The sequence below is a fragment of the Sphaeramia orbicularis genome, chromosome 19 (genome assembly GCF_902148855.1).
Source record: "Sphaeramia orbicularis chromosome 19, fSphaOr1.1, whole genome shotgun sequence".
NCBI lineage: Eukaryota > Metazoa > Chordata > Actinopteri > Kurtiformes > Apogonidae > Sphaeramia > Sphaeramia orbicularis.
The window spans coordinates 6,663,367-6,683,741 of NC_043975.1; the positions used below are offsets into that span (position 1 = coordinate 6,663,367).

Consider the following 20,375-nt stretch of genomic DNA (forward strand, 5'->3'; position numbering starts at 1 on the left):
CACATTTTCTATTATGTACATTTTCTTGTGACAAATAAATTCTCATGACTTTCAATAAACTAATTGGTCATACACTGTCTTTCAATCCCTGCCTCAAAATATTGTAACTTTTGCTTCCCCACCCTGTAATAGAATGAAAATCATCCAGAAGACAAAAGAAATAAAGTCATACACTTGTATCGATAAAAACCAGTGTAAACAGGTGCGTCTTTAAAGATGGACCTAGATGAGATACGGGGTGACATAAAAAAACAAACTTTTTAACAATCCAATAAAACCAAGAGTGATGGAAGAAAAATATTTTATTCATAGTAATTGAAACCTTAAAACATGCCATTTAAGAAACAATGATGGAATTTTCATTTTTTTAAAATGACTTCCTGTAGATGGCGTCCTCCTGTACGAATGCATTCTTGAAATCTGCTGTTGAGATTCCTCATTGACCGCTGCAACATCTCAGCTGGGATACTGTGAATTTCATCCTGAATTCTCCGTTTTAACTCATCCAGAGTTCTTGGTCGAGTCGTGTACACTTTACTCTTGAGATAGCCCCACAAGAAAAAATCACAAACAGACAAATCTGGCGATCTAGGGGGCCAGGGAACGTTACCGAATCTTGAGATCACACGGTTACCGAACAATTCTCGCACAGCCGCCAATGCTTACTAAAATGGGGGTGTGTTTACTTGCTCGAGGTCACTGTCTCGCAGTGCTGCCACTTGCTCATGTCTGCCAATACGCACTTCAAAAATTCCCGTTTTTTTGGGTCACCCTGTATTTAAGGATTAGTTATCCATTTTAAGGATAACACTGGGTTACAAAAAATACAAAAATTCGGACCATTTTGCACCGCTAAATCCAAAAATGACATCTGTTTTTCTCAATCAGATCAGGTTTTTTTGCTAATTTGATTTGGAAAAATTTGATCTTCTCACAAAATTGATTACATTTTTGTGACTTTATCAGTTGATTTTTTATATAGTTCTCCCCCAAAATAGGTTTTAAGAGAAAAAAAATCATTTTCTAACAGGATGTATTTATTAAGTGTTACAAACTTTAATTCCTGTAAATTGGCTTATTTTTGCAAGATCTTCTAGTCAAAGCCATTTCATTCACCTGTAATATTAAAAAAAACAATCATAAATTGGCAAAAGTCAAATCTTCAGAACTCATTTATTGCAAGAAATATGAAAGAATTTTTTGTCATATGATGTGAAAATGCCCATAAATGGAAGGAAAAATGTTAAAAAGTCAATATGTAGCATAGTTCAGAAAGTTGACCTGATTGAGCAAAATTAATGTGATTTTTGGATTCAGCACACCAAAATTATCCTAAATCAGCTCAAAAAACTTCAACAATAAATTTGTTGTTGACCAGTGTAATTAAGGCCTTAATTTAGGACAAATTTAAGATTTTTTGAATCGTTTAAGACCTACAATTATTTTTCTTGTCGACTTCCAAATTATTTTTTCTCTACATTAATCTGTCCTAAGTAATTTATTACCATTTATGATAATATTATCCTTTTAATTTTGCCTTTTTCAGTGAAATCCAGTAGGTCACGGAGGCTCAAAGCAAATGAAAAAGTCATTATATTATATCAGAGCAAAGAAAACTAAAAAAAAAAAAAAGTGACAACACCAATTATAACTTTGACTAATTTTGTACAAACATTTCCCGCTGATGTAACAATATCATTTATTGCATCTGTGGATATTTTAAGATCTTAAGTGTGAGATTAAAGGATTTTTTATGAATTTTAAACATAATTTAAGACAATCAAAATGAAGATGTTTTCAGGCTCCGCAGACACCCTGATAAAACCGAGGCAAAAGTAAAACACACAGTCATCTTGAAGGCTTTTGGATGAGATAAGGGCCTTTTTGAACCAAACAAAGCGACACAAACAAAACAGAAAAGTAAACAAAAAGATAATAAAAAATTGTAGCCATACCTGATAAACTTGGATTCCACAGGATCGTAAAGCGACATGAGCACCTCTGCATCCTCGCCGATCTTACAAACAACGTTCTTCAAAGTCACAAAGAGGGCGAACGCCGGCGTGGAGGCGAACTTGGCCTGTCGGTTCAGGTCGATATTCTGCTTCTGAGACTGTTGGAGGGAAACAGAGTGATGTTACAAACATGTAGAAAGCTGGTAGACCTGGTTGGGCTGGTCAGAGAAAGCAGCATCAACATACACTATACGGACAAAAGTATTGGGACACATTGAATTCAGGTGTTTGTTTTCTAACAGGGGTCTGGGATACAAAACAATAACGATAAATGTCATAATATTATTTTATATTGCGATAAATATCATTGCATTAAGTTGGTTAGTTGTGTTTAAATTGTTATATTTGCTTCCAAAATGCCTCAACAATGGTTTTTATTTAATTTCTCCCGACACTGATTTTTTTTTTTATATCTGTAACCATTATTTTAAATGTTCCACGTCTAAATTTCTAAAGTATTTTTCATGCTCTGACTGTAAATAATAATTTTCTACCACAACTAACCATCTACATTCTTCACATCTCACTTAGGAAGAAAAATATTGATGTACACTGAATTATGCTTGAAATATCTAAAATGTTGTTAATAGCAAAATAATGCATGTTTATAAACTATATGGACAAAAATATTGGGACAGATCATGTCAACAGCTGTAAGATGTCCTGTTCATGCCGATTTGAGATAAATCAATATTTCCTTAAAGTTTAATGGGAGATTTTTCTTCCTAAGTGAGATGTGAAGAAAGTAGATGGTTAGTTGTGGTAGAAAATGATTAATTATTGTCAGAGCATGAAAAAATATTTGAGAAATTTAGACGTAGAGCATTTAAAATCATAATTATACAAAAATATATTGTTCTGGCATTTAGAGCAGACAACAGAAATGTGCAATATGTTTATGTGTTATACAACATGTAAATGTCTGATACTGAATGTCAATAAAAAAATAAATTACACAAAAAAAAAAAAAAAAAAAAAAAATCATAATTATAGCCTTTTTTTTTGCTTTTCATTCTGACTTTATGACTTTGCCAGCCCTGATAGCTATACAACCCTGTTGTGTAAAATGTAGGAAAAAAAAGATTTCTATCTAACAATCTAACAATCTGATATTCTATTTGCAATAGAGCATAAAATACATGTTTAATCCAAGCAAATATATAATTTCAAGAAAATTAAATAATGTAACATGTCTCCAAAAAGTTAGGACAGGGGCCACAAAAGCCTGAAAACATAAGTGATGCTAAAACAAATCAACTGGAGGAACATTTTGCAACTAATTACTTTAACAGAGAACAGGTCAGTAAGTTGACTGGGTATAAAATGAGCATTTAAGAAAGGTGGCGTCTCTCAGAGGTAAAGATGGGCAGAGGTTTACCAGCCTGCTAAAAAAATGCATAGTTATAGATTTAAAACAAATCAATGTTGAGAGAAATTAAGTAAGAACCAAAAATTGTTATATGTGCTTCATTTTGGAAGCACAGAGAAAAATTTAAACAAAACTCACTAATGCAATACAATGATATTTATCACAATATAAAACTATATTTTACTTAGGACGCAGGCGTCAAACATGCGGCCCGGGGGCCAAATCTGGCCCGCCAAAGGGTCCAGTCCAGTCCTTGGGATGAATTTGTGAAATGCAAAAATTACACAAAGATATGAACAATCCTTTTAGTTCAGGTTCCACATTCAGACCAATTCAATCTCAAGTGGGCAGGACCAGTAAAATACTTTCATAATAACATATAAATAATGACAACTCCAATTTTTTCTCTTTGTAAATGTAAATATTTTCATGTATTTATACTAAAACGAAGTATAATTTTGCAAAAAATGTGAATAACCTGAACAAATATGACCAACCTGAAATGTCTTAAGAGACGTAAGTACAATTTTAACAATATTCCGCCTGTTATTAAATGTTTTGTGTGTTTGTAGATCCACTGTGACCTGTAAGTTATAATGTACATGTGTAAATGATAAACTGAGGCAGAATATTGTTAAAATTACACTTATTTTTTCAGTTTGTTCATGTTATTCACAACTTTTGAAAGGATAGTTTGTAGATGTAAACCTTTTCATAATGTAAATTAACTTTTTTCACTCTAAAGCATAGAGAAAAGTTTGGAATTGACATTATTTCTATATTATTATGTTTTACTTTTTATTATATTTTACTGGTTCGGCCCATTTCAGATCTTATTTAAGTGAATGTGGCCCCTGAACTAAAATGAGTTTGACACCCCTGACTTAGGAAGACAAATCTCCCATTAAACTTTACGGAAATATTGATGTTTTTTATCTCAAATCATCAGAAACATCTTACAACTGTAGCCATGATGCGTCCTAATACTTTTGTCCATATACCAGGGATTAAAGCAAAAATTTTTCATCTGACTGAAAATTTTCTTCTGGTCAAAACCATTGGCCACTATTAAAAATGATGCAATACAATACTACTATAGTGTACAAGTTTATATAGTCAAATTTGGCAATACTGTAAACCCACTGAATGGGAGAGTGTACAGGTGTAGAAGATTAGTAACATGGATAGAAAAAATGTCATGAGTGGTACTGGTGGGGGGTCTGGGGGTCCTCCCCCAGAAAATTTTTAAAACTTCAGGTCAATTTTGGTGCTCTGTGGTTAATTTTAAAGGGTATGAAAACCTTTGAAGCAAGTGAAAATAATAACTAGAAGAAAACCTTACTGCAAAAAATGAGTGAAAAACTTTTTATTTAACAATTTAGGAACTCCTAAAACATAACTCCAACTCCAACAGTACATGAATTTTGGGGAAAATGTCTGTGTAAATGTAACCCTAACCAACTAATCTTTTATTTTTTCTGCTTTTTGGAACTGCAAATACCAAGGGTGTTACTCATTCATTCAATTTTCTCTTCGTACTGTATCACACAGATAGAAATAAGATGCTAAACGGGTCAAAATAAAGCGCATATGCAGTTGGGCGCGTAACCGTGTAAGGCTGCGGCGCGCACAGCCGCACGCACGGGAAGGGCACATACACACAAACACAAACACACACACTAGTCATATACCGGCAAGAGGAGATAAGCTATGAACCCAAACATGAAGGTCCATGTAGATCAGTTCTGTCTTCTTCCCTTTTCGCTGTGGTTCTTTCATAATGAAAGCTACTTGTTAGCACTAAACTAAAGTTAGCGTCTGGAGGCTGAACTTCGGTAAAGCTGAACTTGTCCATGTGTTTCTGAGGCACAGAATGAGCAGCGTTTCCTTCCAAAGAGAAATAGTCATCAATCTCCTCCCGACATAAAAATAAAGAAGTCATCTTATTATCATCACTGTTAAACCTATCAGCCCCCTGTGCGTGGTGTGCCTGTGTTCAACACCTGCAGATTCTGGACAGCAGACCCAGGACAGGATCGCGGTGCCCACTGGACTCCGTGAAACATGTGGGGAAGTTACTTCAATATGACTTTTTTCCCCCTCAATTTTTCCATTTGACGGAAATCCGTCGTGGTGACGGAGAACTTTAATCCCTGCCATAGAGTTTATAATTCATCAATATGTCCATAAAGAGGATAAATTTAATGGGAGATATTCAATATTTATCCCAATATAAAACTATAGTATAACATTAATCATTATTGTTTTGTATCCCAGACGCCTGTTAAAAACGTTCAAAGTGTCCAAATACTTCTGTCCATATCCTGAGTAAACCAATGCTACTTAACAGCCCCACTGCCTCTGGTATCTTTCTAAAAATTTAACAGGTAATGAAGTGAGGTTTAACAGCACCAGTAAAGCTGTCAGTATCCGCCATGGTGTGTCCGTACATCAGCTTCATCATCTGTCGACTGCATCTACAGTAAAAATCTAGACCGACTTAGGAATTCTCCGGAAGCCCTTCAGAAATGTGGTGGGCCGCAGCATTAATATTCATGGCGGTGACCTGGACACTTTTATATTGGCCATGCATATGCAATAAAGACCCCGGGATGGAAAGGTCACAAAAGATGAGACGGCGTAACTGCAGGCCACTTAGCACCTGGCAGTCGGACACAGAGCCAGCTGACATTCAGGTGAGGGAAGCCTGGGAAGAGCCAAGGAAAACAGACAGGACGCCTGGCTCCGATCCTGGAGCAGTAAAAGCAGACCGATCCTACAAGTTCACAAAAAAGGGCCTGATTTTCACCCTTTAACCCACAGAGACCCAGTGATAGTTTAGTGGCAGTTTCCAAATGAAACTGTCTGTTGATTTAACCATTTTTAAGCGATAGATCACCATTTATTGTTTTATTTGGTACTGGTTTATGTTTTTATTTTTGATCGTTTTTAATTGTACAGCTGTTTTTATGTCTTTTTTTTTTTTTTTTTTTATGGGCTCAGCTGGCTGACAGGCCTGACAAGTTTAACAAGAATATTTTTCAACACAAAGCTGCCAAGAATTACTGGATGTACTAAACATTAAAAAAATAAATCAGGGAAACCTCAGTGTACAGCCTAAAGGTCAAAGAAAAGAAAAGAAAAAGAAATGAGGTCTCTAGCTTAACTTTTATCCTGCATTATTTTGCATTTAATAAAGATAACCAGAAAAAACTTTTTTTTTTAAATACTTTTTTAAAGGTTCAAATTGGGAGATTTGTGTTCTTGTGTGAAGTTTGTGATGGAGTCTGTGTAATTCTATGCTAATGGTCGCTAATATCGCCCAAGCAAACCCATCATTTATGCAGAAATCAGTGTAATATGGTTGTTTAACACAAGTACAGTCCCGGAAAAAATTATTAGACCATCAAAAGTCATCAAAAACAATGGTTATGCAATCCAGTACTACCTCCTGTATGTATCATGTGACTAAAACAGACAGAAAAGAAAACACGGAATGCCTAAAAGCACTGTTTTTGTCAGTACAATGCCATAGATATTGATGTAAGAACTGAAGTGATTTTGGTTATCAAGAAAACATGGAAAATGGATAGATATCAGCTCTGAAATTAAACTACTATGAGCTATTTTTGTTGTTATCATTATATTTGTCCAAACAAATGTACTTTTAGTTGTACCAGGCATTAAAATGAACAAGAAATTGAAGAAAACAAGGGTGGTCTAACAATTTTTTCCATGACTGTACATGGGTATGTGTAAATCCTGCATACCAAACGTTTATGTACTTTTACAGAAATGGGTCTGATGATATTAACGAGAATAACAATTATTTCCAAGAGACAAATGAAGGGTTATTTAATCTCAATAAAAGGCTGCATGTCAGTCATTTTCCTCCTGCTTCTCGTCTCAGTACAAATGCAGTCTCTGACCCTCTTTGACTCGTCTCAGACACCATCAGTCTGGATGAACCAGGACCGGATCTGCCTACATATGATTCCACTTACACCTCACTCATCCTGACATTAACTGCAAATGGAGGTGTCAGCAGGCTCTCAGCTTTACCTTCTCCTCTTGGATTCTGTCCTCAATTTGTTTGGAGGCGGCTTCATGAGCTCTGAACAGGCTGATGGTACTGGTGAGGTCCGGGTCCAGGATGTTCCCGTCTTTGTCCCTGACCACCAGGTCCAGATCCAGATACCTGTAACAGAAAAGAAGAATCCGAAAAGAAAATAAGACCAATGTCCGTGTATCTCACCAACAAGAATCAATACCCAGTTAAATTTGTGAGGTTGTCAGGTTCTGTTCTATGTTAGAGTTCTGTGGTTTTAATGCAGGAGATCAATCTCCCAATAGAAGTGGGTGGTACTTTCACTGGAGAAGAACTCAACTAATTCAGTCAAAGTCCATATATGACTTCTATCAATGATCAATAGTAACTATATAGATATCTGTAACCATTTCCATGTTATAACCCATCAAAATATGGACCATTAAAAGTAAACGCAAATTTTTAATATTTGAAAAGTTTGTCAAAAATTAAAATTTCTCAAAACTGTGAACAAACTTTCTAGACATTGTTGTAAGGAAGCTACGGATAAAATTTGAAATGAATCCGACCCGTAGTTTCAGAGAAGAAGATACTGAAATCTAGACATTGGTGACCTCCAGTTTGACCCCTCAAGGTCACTCAAGGTCAAAGGTCACGGACCCAAATTAACGTCCATATACGACTTCCTATCAGTGATCAACAGTAACTACATTGATATCTGTAACCATTTCCATGTTATAAACCATCAAAATATGGCCAAGGCAAAATTTTTTATATTTCAAAAATTTGTCAAAAATTAAAAAATCTAAATTTCTCAAAACTATGAACAAACCTTGTAGACATTATCCCAAGGAAGCTACAGATGCATTTTTTTAATGAATCCAAAAGATTAAAAATAAATATATTTTTTTTAAAATGTTATTTGCCATTTGTGCATACATATACACATAGGAACTTTTTTGTGGTCGTTCAGGGAGTCCGATAAAGGATACTAGAAAAAAACACGATTCTGTAAAAAAAAAAAAAAAAAAAAAAAAAAAAAAAAAATCCATGTAAATAAATAAATAAATATATATTATGTATATATATATATATATATATATATATATATATATATATATATATATATATATATATATATATACACACATACACAGGGTGGGGAAGCAAAATTTACAATGAACGTTTAGTTGTTTTTTCTCAGCAGGCACTACGTCAGTTGTGTTGAAACCAAACATATATTGATGTCATAATCATACCTAACATTATTATCCATACCTTTTCAGAAACTTTTGCCCATATGAGTAATCAGGAAAGCAAACGTCAAAGAGTGTGTGATTTGCTGAATGCACTCGTCACACCAAAGGAGATTTCAAAAATAGTTGGAGTGTCCATAAAGACTGTTTATAATGGAAAGAAGAGAATGACTATGAGCAAAACTATTACCAGAAAGTCTGGAAGATACTATTAAAGAAGAATGGGAGAAGTTGTCACCCAAATATTTGAGGAACACTTGCGCAAGTTTCAGGAAGCGTGTGAAGGCAGTTATTGAGAAAGAAGGAGGACACATAGAATAAAAACATTTTCTATTATGTCCATTTTCTTGTGGCAAATAAATTCTCATGACTTTCAATAAACTAATTGGTCATACACTGTCTTTCAATCCCTGCCTCAAAATATTGTAAATTTTGCTTCCCCACCCTGTATATATCAATAAAAGTGCATAAAAACCAATAAAAGTGCATAAGAATAAATAAAAGTGCAATCCGACCAGTAGTTCAGTCAGAAAACATGTTTGAAGAAATCACTAACGAAGACTGCTAACATTTAATAACACTATAAAAGTCACGTTAGGAAGTAGAACGTGCGAACAGAAGTAGACATGTGCTTCCTACTGATGCCGCCTGCCCTCAGCTCCACCGTTTTCCCCTATTTTGTGCCAGTTTTTCTTCTGTGGAGGGAATGGGTCCAGACGACAGCCCGCTGCCAAACCTGCAGTCGGTGTATTTCAACACCTCGTCCCCCTCCCTGCTCCTGCTGAGGCTAAAGCCATTTCTCTACCTGGCTAAAAGTTTCAAGTTTCATCACAGCAGAATGGCGCTCCACAATTTTCATTTTCAACTGATTTTCTGGGGTCCATTGCAGACACAGCAGGAGCTGTCACTTCATGATGGAACACAGGACGGTTTGCTGAAGCTGAATCCATCCAGTTTGTTCTCCGCTTAAGTGATGACCTGTCATTTTCTATTGACTGACTGTGCTGGACTATTCCAACAGGTACCATCGAAAACCAAGGGAATGGGAAGGGATGGGAGGGGAAGCAGGAGCAGAACAGACCCCAAAACACCACATCCTCACTTGTTGCCGTAGTCGATCTTGGAGGTGACTTTCTGTTTGAGCTCGGTGAGTTCGTCTTGTGGTAACGTTCCGGACAGGATCTGGGAACGCCATTCGATCAGGTCGTAGATCATGTCACGGACGGTGTTGAACATTTCACGCTTGTCTCCCTGACAAAAGAAACACACAATGAATCCAAATGTCTCCTGTGAAGAATTAAGTTATAAATGAAGCTTGGCGGTACATTTATAAGGAAAAAACTGGGCAAATCATAAGATAATAAAGTAAAAATGTTCCATGTAATGTAAGTACTGGGACACGTTCTTTTCTAAAAGGGTTCTGGGATACAAAACAATGATGACAAATGGCATAATATAGTTTTATATATATATATATATATATATATATATATATATATATATATATATATATATGTATAAATATATATATATATATATGTAGTTTTATTTGCTGTTATCTACGTCCAAAATGCCTTGTAGAAGCCAATAACGTAATAACGACCCATTCATTTTCTGAACCCACTTTATCCTCACTAGGGTCACGGGGGTCGCTTGGAGCCTATCCCAGCTACATAGGGGCGAAGGCGGGGTACACCCTGGACAAGTCGCCAGTTCATCGCAGGGCTGAACATATAGAGACAAACAATCACTCTCACATTCACACCTATGGGCAATTTAGATTAACCAATTAACTTATTAGTGCATGTGTTTGGATGGTGGGAGGAAGCCGGAGTACCCGGAGAGAACCCACGCAGACATGGGGAGAACATGCAAACTCCACACAGAAAGGTCCCACCCCTGTCCACTGGTGTTGGAATTGAACCCAGGACCTTCTTGCTGTGAGGCACGAGTGCTAACCACTGCACCACCGTGTCGCCATATAACGCCATATAACAACCCATAACATAATAAATTTGCCATTTTTAAAATGTAATAGGCCAATAATGTAATAAAAGTCCTGAACCGATAACGTAATAATTTTTGGCCCCCAACATAATAACTTATTACATTATCAGTTCAGGACTTTTATTACACTATTGGTCAGTTATTACGTTATTGGCCTATTACATTTTAAAAATGGCCAATTTATTACATTATAGGTCATTATTACGTTATTGGCTTCTACGTGCCTCAGAGATGTTTTTTACTTAATCTGACCATTTCATAGTAAAATTAATGAAGAGACAAGACAATAACTATACGCCCTGTTGTACTGGTATTTATGTGAATGTGAAGTCTTAAATTTGACCAAAGACAGTCTGCAGGATTGTGGAAGCTGAGTTTATGACCTTTAAAAGGTGTTTTTTCAAAGACTCTGAGTTTTGACATTTGATCAACATGATCCATTAAACACAATATGGACAAAGTGTTCTTTTCTAACAGGGGTCTGGGATACAAAACAATGATGACAAATGTCATAATCTAGTTTTATATTGGGATAAACATCACTGTAATGCAATAGTTAGTTTTGTTTAAAGCTGTGTATGACTTTCATCAGTTTTTCATCAGATCTGTAAAACCTCAGTCATAGCCTAAGTATCAGGAATCTGTAAGTCTTTCTGTGATTACTCACCTGAATCTCTTCCTCACGGTAAACAGTTTCAAAATGTACTCCACCATAAACAATCCATTTGTTGACAGAGCCGGTAGGTCAGTCGGGCATTTCCGGAAATTTGTCGCAACGTGCATTGTGGGAAGCGGAGCTCCACACAGCTGCAGCAGCAACAGGCAACGAAGCTGTCTGCGCGTTTGTTGCCGCTGCAGCCATAATGCAGCTGCGTGAAGCTCCGCTTCCCACAATGCACGTCGCAACAAGTTTCTGAAAATGCCCAAGTGACCAAACAGCTCTGTTTGTAAATAAATGGACTATTTATGGTGGAGTACACTTACAAATTGTTAACCACAAGGGAAGAGAGTCAGGTGCGTAATCACAGAAAGACTTATGGATTCCTGATACTTAGGCTGTGACTCAGGTTTTACAGATCTGATGAAAAACTGGTGACCAAAGTCACACACAGCTTTAATCAGATTAACTGGAAAACTAATGACAGAAGTGCTGGCTTGCTGATGTTTTCAAGGTATATGATAAAGTGTTATTACACATATATACTGGTTTATGTACATTTATACAATAGATTTATAAATGTTCCACTAGATAGAACCTGTAAAGTGACTGTATTGTCATGTGCAGACAGTGTTTTGCAGTAGACTCTGTAGCTCTGACACTAATATTCTTTTGGAGTTAAACCCATTCACTCGTTGATTCTCCGATTTCACATTTTTTTGTTCAACAAGTTTTTATTACACATTGAGTCATCCACAAAAGCATAATACAGTCATCACTTTTTTATACCTAAACCCACGAACACTCCCACCCTGTTGCACCATGAAAAAGAAGATAATGAATTAAAAATAATAATAAATAAATGTATAAACTCGGAGAGTGCAGACCTCCACCAAGGCAGATGAGTGCCGCAGATTTGGATGAAAATTTCAGGAAATGTTGATACTGGCACAAGGAACCAATGATTAAATTTTGGTGGTGATCGTGTGTGTGTGTGTGTGTGTGTGTGTATGTGTGTGTCTGTGTGTGTCTGTGTGTGTGTGTGTGTGTGTGTGTGGGGGGCGGGGGCACGGGGCCCCACTGATCTGCCTTGGCGGAGGTCTGCGCTCTCCAAGGGCTTTTCTAGAAAAGACAGCGCAGACCTCCGCCAAGGCAGATCAGTGGGCCCCCGTGGGCCCCCACCCCCACCCCCGATCCCCACCAAAATTTAATCATTTCTTCCTTGTGTCAGTATCAACATTTCCTGAAACTTTCATCCAAATCCGTCCATAACTTTTTGAGTTATCTTGCACACACAGACAGACAAACAGACAAACCAATGCCGACAAAAACATAACCTCTTTGGCGGAGGTAATAAACAAATAAAAAATAAGAGACTCAGATATTAATCATAGACGGGTATTAATAAAACTGCTCTGAAATAAGTGAGGGATCTACCTCTTTTATGTGAGTTTTCCAAAATTAAATGATGTAAAAGACCCAGAAACCAAGATTGAAATGCTGGAGGTTGTTTATCTTTCCACAGGGCTCAAAATTAACTTTTTGACCTAGGAGCACTGTGCTCCTAACCCTAAAAAGTTAGGAGCACAGGCTAAAATCTAGGCGCACCACTATTATATAAAAAATTTAGAGAACAAGCAAAATTCTTGGCCATACCAAGTAATATTCCTATATGTATTTAAGCAATGTTAACAACCTAGAATAAAGTATTTGAATAGAGTATGAAAGAAAAAGCTTACATTGACACAGGTGCAAAACAATTGTCAGCGTGTGGTATATACTTTAGTTGGTTCTTGGAGAAGAAAGACTAATCACACCATTATTTGCAACAACCAACTTTTTTATTTCATGGCCTAAAGGCCCTTAGGGGCCGTTTACACGGCGTCAGCTTCAGTCGACTCCGGGAAGATTTCATCGCGGATTAGCCTTCTGTTACCATGGAAACGGTGCCTAGAGTGCCTGAATCCGGAAACTTTTGATACCAGGTCCAGGGTGGAATGTTATCGATACGCTCCGCATTCCAGCTCCGTGTTAACGCGAGTCGGAGCGTTCCGGGGTAAAATATGACGTCACCGCATGCGCGCGCAGCCAAGAACCGCCAATTAACCCACTCCGGGCCAGTTGGTGGCGGTAATGCGCCTCCAAGCTGGTTTGCCAGCCTCTATGACACAATAAAGCTGCAGAAAAAGAAGGAACAACCACAACAACAATGGCCGGTTTCAGAACAACATACGTGCTGCTAACTGTGCTCAGCTCGTCTGTCCAGACAAAGAAGTCCTGCGTCTTTGTACGACCACTCGCCATTGTTGTTTGTAAATAGTGTTGTCTGCCTCCTCCTCCTCCTCTTCTTCTTCTCCTCATTTAAAGGCTGTCTAAACTGGACATTGTTTGTGCGCAGGCGCCTGTTTTACCACCACTGTTTCACTACAGCTCTACATCGCCAGCTACTGGTCTGGCATGGCCACTACAGCGTATTCAGCCGTCCTCGCGGACTCATGTTAACGCAGATCGTTATCATAGCAGCGTCGTCTTAACACGGAATGATTTTATAACGCAAAGGAGAAATCTTTGCGGAGTGTTACCGTGTAAACGTACCCTTAGTCACTGTGGTCTACACCACGCCTGAAGTCAGGAGATTGTTTCAAATGTCGGTGGGGTTATTTGATCCCTTTGTTTATGCCGCCTGCGCACGCGAGGGCGCGGGGACTAGATTTTCCGCTTCAGTCAGCGGGGCGTGGAGCTTGTTTATTTTCAGCTGACGAGTTACTTCTGCAGCCATTATTCTAGGCGCACGTATTAATTTTCGCTCATTTTTTTATTGGCGCACCGTGCGATCGTAATCTCAAAAACAGTCGCACTACCGAAATTCTCAAGCCCATGCGACCGTAATTCAGTCGCAGTCACGAGCCCTGTTCCATCAGAATTTCACATTTTGACCCAAAACTCCATCTTGGAAACTTCAACCAAACAGCATTTAGGGCTTAATTTTTCTTTATCAGTGACTCACACGTGGTAAAAGTTCCCTCCTTTTATTGTGGAAGTATTTGACTTGTAGACCAGTGTATAACGCAGACCTGGGGGCTGTGTCCTCTGACCAAAAACAAACCTACTGTGATGCGTTTGTGTGCTGTCTCACCACATATAGGTCCCTCCATATTGAAGCCCACTCCCTCAGAGTGGTGGTCACCTCCTGAACCAAGGGCAGCTCAGTGGGAATGATCGTCTCCTTTTGCCTGCAGTGACAGGAGTTCGGACAGTTACGATAAAGTCACCTTAGTGTCTTCGTCTCTGCCCCTTCCTGTCCGTAGGCCGACACTGTGCATGCACCACATCAGTATTGTGTGTAAATTATTTAAACAATGCCTCATGTACCTATTCTGTCACTGTTAAATTACACATCAGTGTCATTTCGAATCAATTTAACACCAAGTTTACCTTCAGTTCTTTCATTAATATGTAACAGAGGTGTCAAAACCAACCACATAAAGACTAAATCCATCCTAAGTGCGTCAGACCAGTAAAAAAATTGGCATAATAATATATAAATACCAAGAAATCCGATTTTTTCTCTTTGCTTTAACCCATAAGGACCCACAAACATTTTCTCCATATTTAACCTTCCTTAAGTGATTTATCACCATTTACTGTAATATTATTATCTTCAGTATTTTGTTTTTTTTCAGTCAATATCAGGTATTTTCCTATATGTAATTCACTGATCACGTAGATGTTCATCAAAGTTCAGATTACAATTGCAAGCTATTATATCAGAAACAGAAAAAAATTAAGAAAAAGTGACTTTTTCAGTAAAGTTTATTATCACAATATCAGTAATAGAGAAAAATGAAGAAAATGTGACTTTTTCAACAAAATATAACATTCACTGAACATAAACTAAGCGTCTCCATCCACTGTCATTGATCCAACTCCATGGATTTTATGGGTTTTTATTTATTTCAGTTAATGAAAATGTTTTTTTTTTATTCTAGTTTCATGACTGATAATAATCTTGACCCAGGTATTTAACTCATAAAGACCCGAAGCCAAATTTGTGTAAGGTTGCAGATGAATTTTTCAAGTGATTTATTACCATTTATTATAACATTATCCTCTGTAATTTTCATTTTTCACTGTAAACCATGTATTTTTCTATATTTAATCTACTATAATTAATTGAAATGCTCATGAAAGCTCACAGTAAATTTAAAAACAGCAGAAAAAGTTACTTCTTCAGTCAAATCTATCATTAACTGACCATGAACAAAGTGTCTCCATCCATTGTCATTTATCAAATTCCATCAAATTAAATTCATCCCAAGTGTGTCGTACCAGTAGAATAATAGGCATAATAATCTATAAATACCAACAAATCCAATTTTTTCTCTTTGCTTTAACCCATAAGGACCCAGTGTTACTTCTGTGAACTTTTTCTCCATATTTAACCTTCCGTAAGTGATTTATCGCCATTTATTGTGATATTATCTTCTGTATTTTGTGTTTTTTCATTCAAAATCAGGTATTTTCCGACATTTAATTCACTGATCATGTAGATGTTCCTAAAAGATTTAGATAATTGCAAGTTTTTATATCAGAAAAATAGAAAACTGAAGAAAAAGCGACTTTTTCAGTAAATCTATCAATAACTGAACATAAAACAAGTGTGTCCATCCACTGTCATTGATCCAACTCCATGGGTTTTACTGGCGAATCAGTGTTGTAGAAGATGATGGTGTTTCCATGGTAACTACGGAGCCTCTGAACGTCCAAATGGGTCATATCTGATGACCATGAAAAGATGACAAATTGTATTTTACACTAATTATTTACATGGATTGATAGAATTACTGGATCAACAGGTCTTAAACAGTTTATATCAGTAGATGGTTTTGGTTGTCAGAGGCTGTTTGGGTCTTTATGGGTTAATGTGAAAAATTGCCAAAGTCACATTATGACCAAAAATTATTACCAAAAATCTAAATAACCTAAGAACAACCTAGAATGTCTTACAAAAAATAAGTACAATTTTAACAATGAACCTGTTACTGAATACTGTGTGTCTTTGCAGATCAGCTTGTTTGTAATTATAAACATGTTCATAAAAAAACTTTAACTTTTTTGTACAAAAACAGAGAAAAATGCGTGTTTTTCTTTTTCTTGTGTGTTTTTTCTTATGTGCTTTTCTTTTTCTGTGTTTTTTTCTCGCGTGTTAATTCTTATGTGCTTTTCTTTTTCTTATGTGTTTTTTTTTCTTGTTTGCGTGCTTTTCTTTTTCTCGTGTTTTTTCTTATGTGCTTTTCTTTTTCTTATGTGTTTTTTTTCTTGTTTGTGTGCTTTTCTTTTTCTCATGTTTTTTCTTATCTGCTTTTCTGTTTCTTTTGTGTTTGTTTTTTTCTTGTTTGCCTGATTTTCTTTTTCTTGGGTGTATGTGTTTTTCTTGTCTGCTTTTCTTTTTCTTGTGTGCTTTGTGATTTGTTGTTGTGCTTTACACTTCAAGGCCACCATACGATACTGTTAAAGAAAAAAAAAAAAAAATCCTGATACCTGGCATGCAAAAGTGTTGGTTACTAGCGGTAGAAAAAGCATACAAACAGATATGGTATCAGTTCCAAAATGGAAAAGTAGAAGTACTAACCCACTGCCCTCGACGGTGGCCTCCTTTAGGTGTATGTAACAAGCAGGAAATATGCCCTGGAGGAGGAAGAGATCACAATACAAATGAGGTTTTAGCGTAACTAGGACAGAAGATAAACAGGTGAAACACTGTAAAAGCAACAACTCACCTTTTTGGATTTACGTCTCAACCGATGCCCTCTGTACCAGTCTGAAAAAGAATACAAGTATATTTATTTTATTTTTTTTTATTATATTTCATTTTATTTCATTTTATTTATTTATGTATTTTATTTTATTTTTTTTAATTTATTATTTATTTCGAATATGGAAATGGTACAAGCTTCCTGATTGCTACTAATTGACTTCTTTGCACGACATAACATCGAAATGAAAATTCAAGGAAGCATTAATGCGAACGTTTACAACAACTTACACATAATACAGGACTTTTCAGACAGGTCCAAATATTAAATATTTTTTTTCATGTTGCAGATGCACTTATTTGTTTTATTCTATTTTTTATTTATTTCAAACATGCAAACAAACAAAATAAAACAAATCTATGCAAAATAAGACAAAAACAAAATAACATCTAAATGAACAAAATCTATCTTCTAGTATGTGCATGGTCGAAAAGGAGTAGGAAGAAGTATAAACTTATTTAATCCTACCCCTCCAGTGCTTTTACACCTTTATCACTAACTTAATATATGAATCAAACAATACATTTTTCCTAATTTTAACATTCAACCCACAACTAATACTTATTAACTGAATTATACACAACAATATGATCATGGTAGTGCAGTCATACAAACCGACATCAACAGTTCGAGAATTTTCTTCAATAATTACAGCATATTTATCAAAACATTACCCATAAACAAACAGCCCTCATTGTCATTATTAAATACTGTACCACACAAGAATCAATTCTTTATATCTTTTTTAAAACTGAATTATGTTTATTGTTTGTTTATTTTATTTGTTCCACAATTTAACTCAACAGATGGTAATACAGCACGTTTTTCTTTTAACTCTTTTTATTGAAATTAGAACAATGACAATACAAAAAAAAAGTCATACATAATACAGAAACTTTTTAGCGTAGTGTGCACTTTATGAATCTTTAAATTTAACTTTGCCCTTAAATCATAACTTCCCTTTCTTTCACAAAACATTTCTTGAATATTTACACCTGACATGTGTAACACTTTATCTGAGTGACCGATCAGAGGAAACAGCAGGAAATGATGGATATCTGTTGAAAATATTCACTGCAGTAAATGTCTGCAGGCTGAACCATCTACAGTGGACATTCATGAGATGGGAAAAGTAACTTTTGAATGTGAAAATGAATAATGCATTTCTGTGACTAGGGGAAGTGGGTGGGTGGTTTGCATTGACATCTTTGCTTTTCTTTTATATTAACTACAGTATATGATGGTTACAGACTGTTCTGAGACACAAATACATAAAATATGAATGTTATATGATGCTGAAACACTGATAAATTGTTGCTAAAAACACCATTAACCCATAAAGACCCCGTGCTACTTTTGTGGCAGTTCCCAAATGAATTTCCCTGTTTATTTATCACCATTTAATGCAATATTATCCTCTATATATTGCAATTTTTCAATGAAAATCTGCTTATTTTTAATATTTAATTCACTGATTATGTTTCGGTTTTTGTGGGTTTTTCCTACAATACTTAATTTTTTTGTTAGTGATTATTTCTCCCTCCTTATTGGTAGTTTCGCCTTTATAAATTTTTTGTATTATATTTCGTATTTAGTGTTCTTTTGGTAGACAGCCAATTAGTTTCCCGGAATCACAGAGGTTATAAATTAGCTATTGGTACACTAGGCTCATGTCGGATCATGTAGATGTTCATAAAAACTCAGATTAAAGTTTATTATCACAATATCAGTAATAGAGAAAAATGAAGAAAATGTGACTTTTTCAACAAAATATAACATTCACTGAACATAAACTAAGCGTCTCCATCCACTGTCACTGATCCAACTCCATGGGTTTTATGGGTTTTTATTTATTTCTGTTAATGAAAATGTTTTTTTTTTATTCTAGTTTCGTGACTGATAATAATCTTGACCCAGGTATTTAACCCACAAAGACCTGAAGCCAATTTTGTGACAGGTCGCAGATGAATTTTTCAAGTGATTTATTACCATTTATTATAACATTATCCTCTGTAATTTTCATTTTTTACTGTAAACCACGTATTTTCCTATATTTAATCTACTATAATTAATTGAAATGCTCATGAAAGCTCAGAGTAAATTTAAAAACAGCAGAAAAAGTTACTTTTACAGTCAAATCTATCATTAACTGATCATGAACAAAGTGTCTCCATCCACTGTCATTTATTACATTCCATTAAATCAAATTCATCTCAAGTGTGTCGTACCAGTAGAATAATAGGCATAATAATGTATAAATACCAACAAATCCAATTTTTTCTCTTTGCTTTAACCCATAAGGACCCAGTGTTACTTCTGTGAACTTTTTCTCCATATTTAACCTTCCTTAAGTGATTTATCGCCATTTATTGTAATATTATCTTCTGTATTTTGTGTTTTTTTATTCAAAATCAGGTATTTTCCGACATTTAATTCACTGATCATGTAGATGTTCCTAAAAGATTTAGACAACAATTGCAAGTTTTTATATCAGAAAAATAGAAAACTGAAGAAAAAGTGACTTTTTCAGTAAATATATCAATAACTGAACATAAAACAAGTGTGTCCATCCACTGTCATTGATCCAACTCCATGGGTTTTACTGGTGAATCAATGTTGTAGAAGATGACAGTGTTTCCATGGTAACTATGAAGCCTCTGAACATAAGAATGGGTCATTTCTGATGACCATGAAAAGATGACAAACTGTATTTTACACCAATTATTGACATGTATTGATAGGATTAATGGATCAGCAGGTATTAAACAGTTTATATCAGTGGATCGTTTTGGTCGTTAGGGGCTGTTTGGGTCTTTAAGGGTTAATGTGAAAAATTGCAAAAGTAAAGTCACACTATGAAGATGTTTACACTTACAATCTATCCTTTCAGCAAAAATGAAAATAACCAATGAACAACCTAGAATTTCTTTCTTTTCAATTCTAGTTTTTGTCATTGATAATAACCTTGACCCAGGTATTTAACCCATAAAGACCCAGAGACAATTTTGTGTAGTCACAGATGAATTTTTCAAGTGATTTATTATAACATTATCCTCTGTAATTTTTATTTTTCACTGTAAATCATGTATTTTCCTATATTTAATCTACTACAATTAATTTAAATGCTCATGAAAGCTCAAAGGACGTTAAAAAACTGTAGAAAAAGTTACTTTTTCAGTCAAATCTATCATTAACCGACAGTAAAC

The 20,375-nt window shown here is 35.6% G+C and overlaps 1 protein-coding gene across 3 annotated transcripts in view; it reads right to left on the minus strand.

The window, feature by feature from the left end:
• dock1 (dedicator of cytokinesis 1) overlaps positions 1-20,375 on the minus strand; it is a 506,089-nt gene that overhangs the window by 407,433 nt on the left and 78,281 nt on the right. For all 3 annotated transcript variants that reach the window (XM_030163232.1, XM_030163231.1, XM_030163230.1), the window contains exons 3-8: positions 17,134-17,174; positions 16,986-17,041; positions 14,490-14,586; positions 9,791-9,939; positions 7,447-7,582; positions 1,956-2,113 (exon numbers count right to left, since the gene is read on the minus strand). In XM_030163232.1, the coding sequence (XP_030019092.1) occupies positions 1,956-2,113; positions 7,447-7,582; positions 9,791-9,939; positions 14,490-14,586; positions 16,986-17,041; positions 17,134-17,174 (637 nt within the window). The remainder of the gene's footprint in view (positions 1-1,955; positions 2,114-7,446; positions 7,583-9,790; positions 9,940-14,489; positions 14,587-16,985; positions 17,042-17,133; positions 17,175-20,375) is intronic.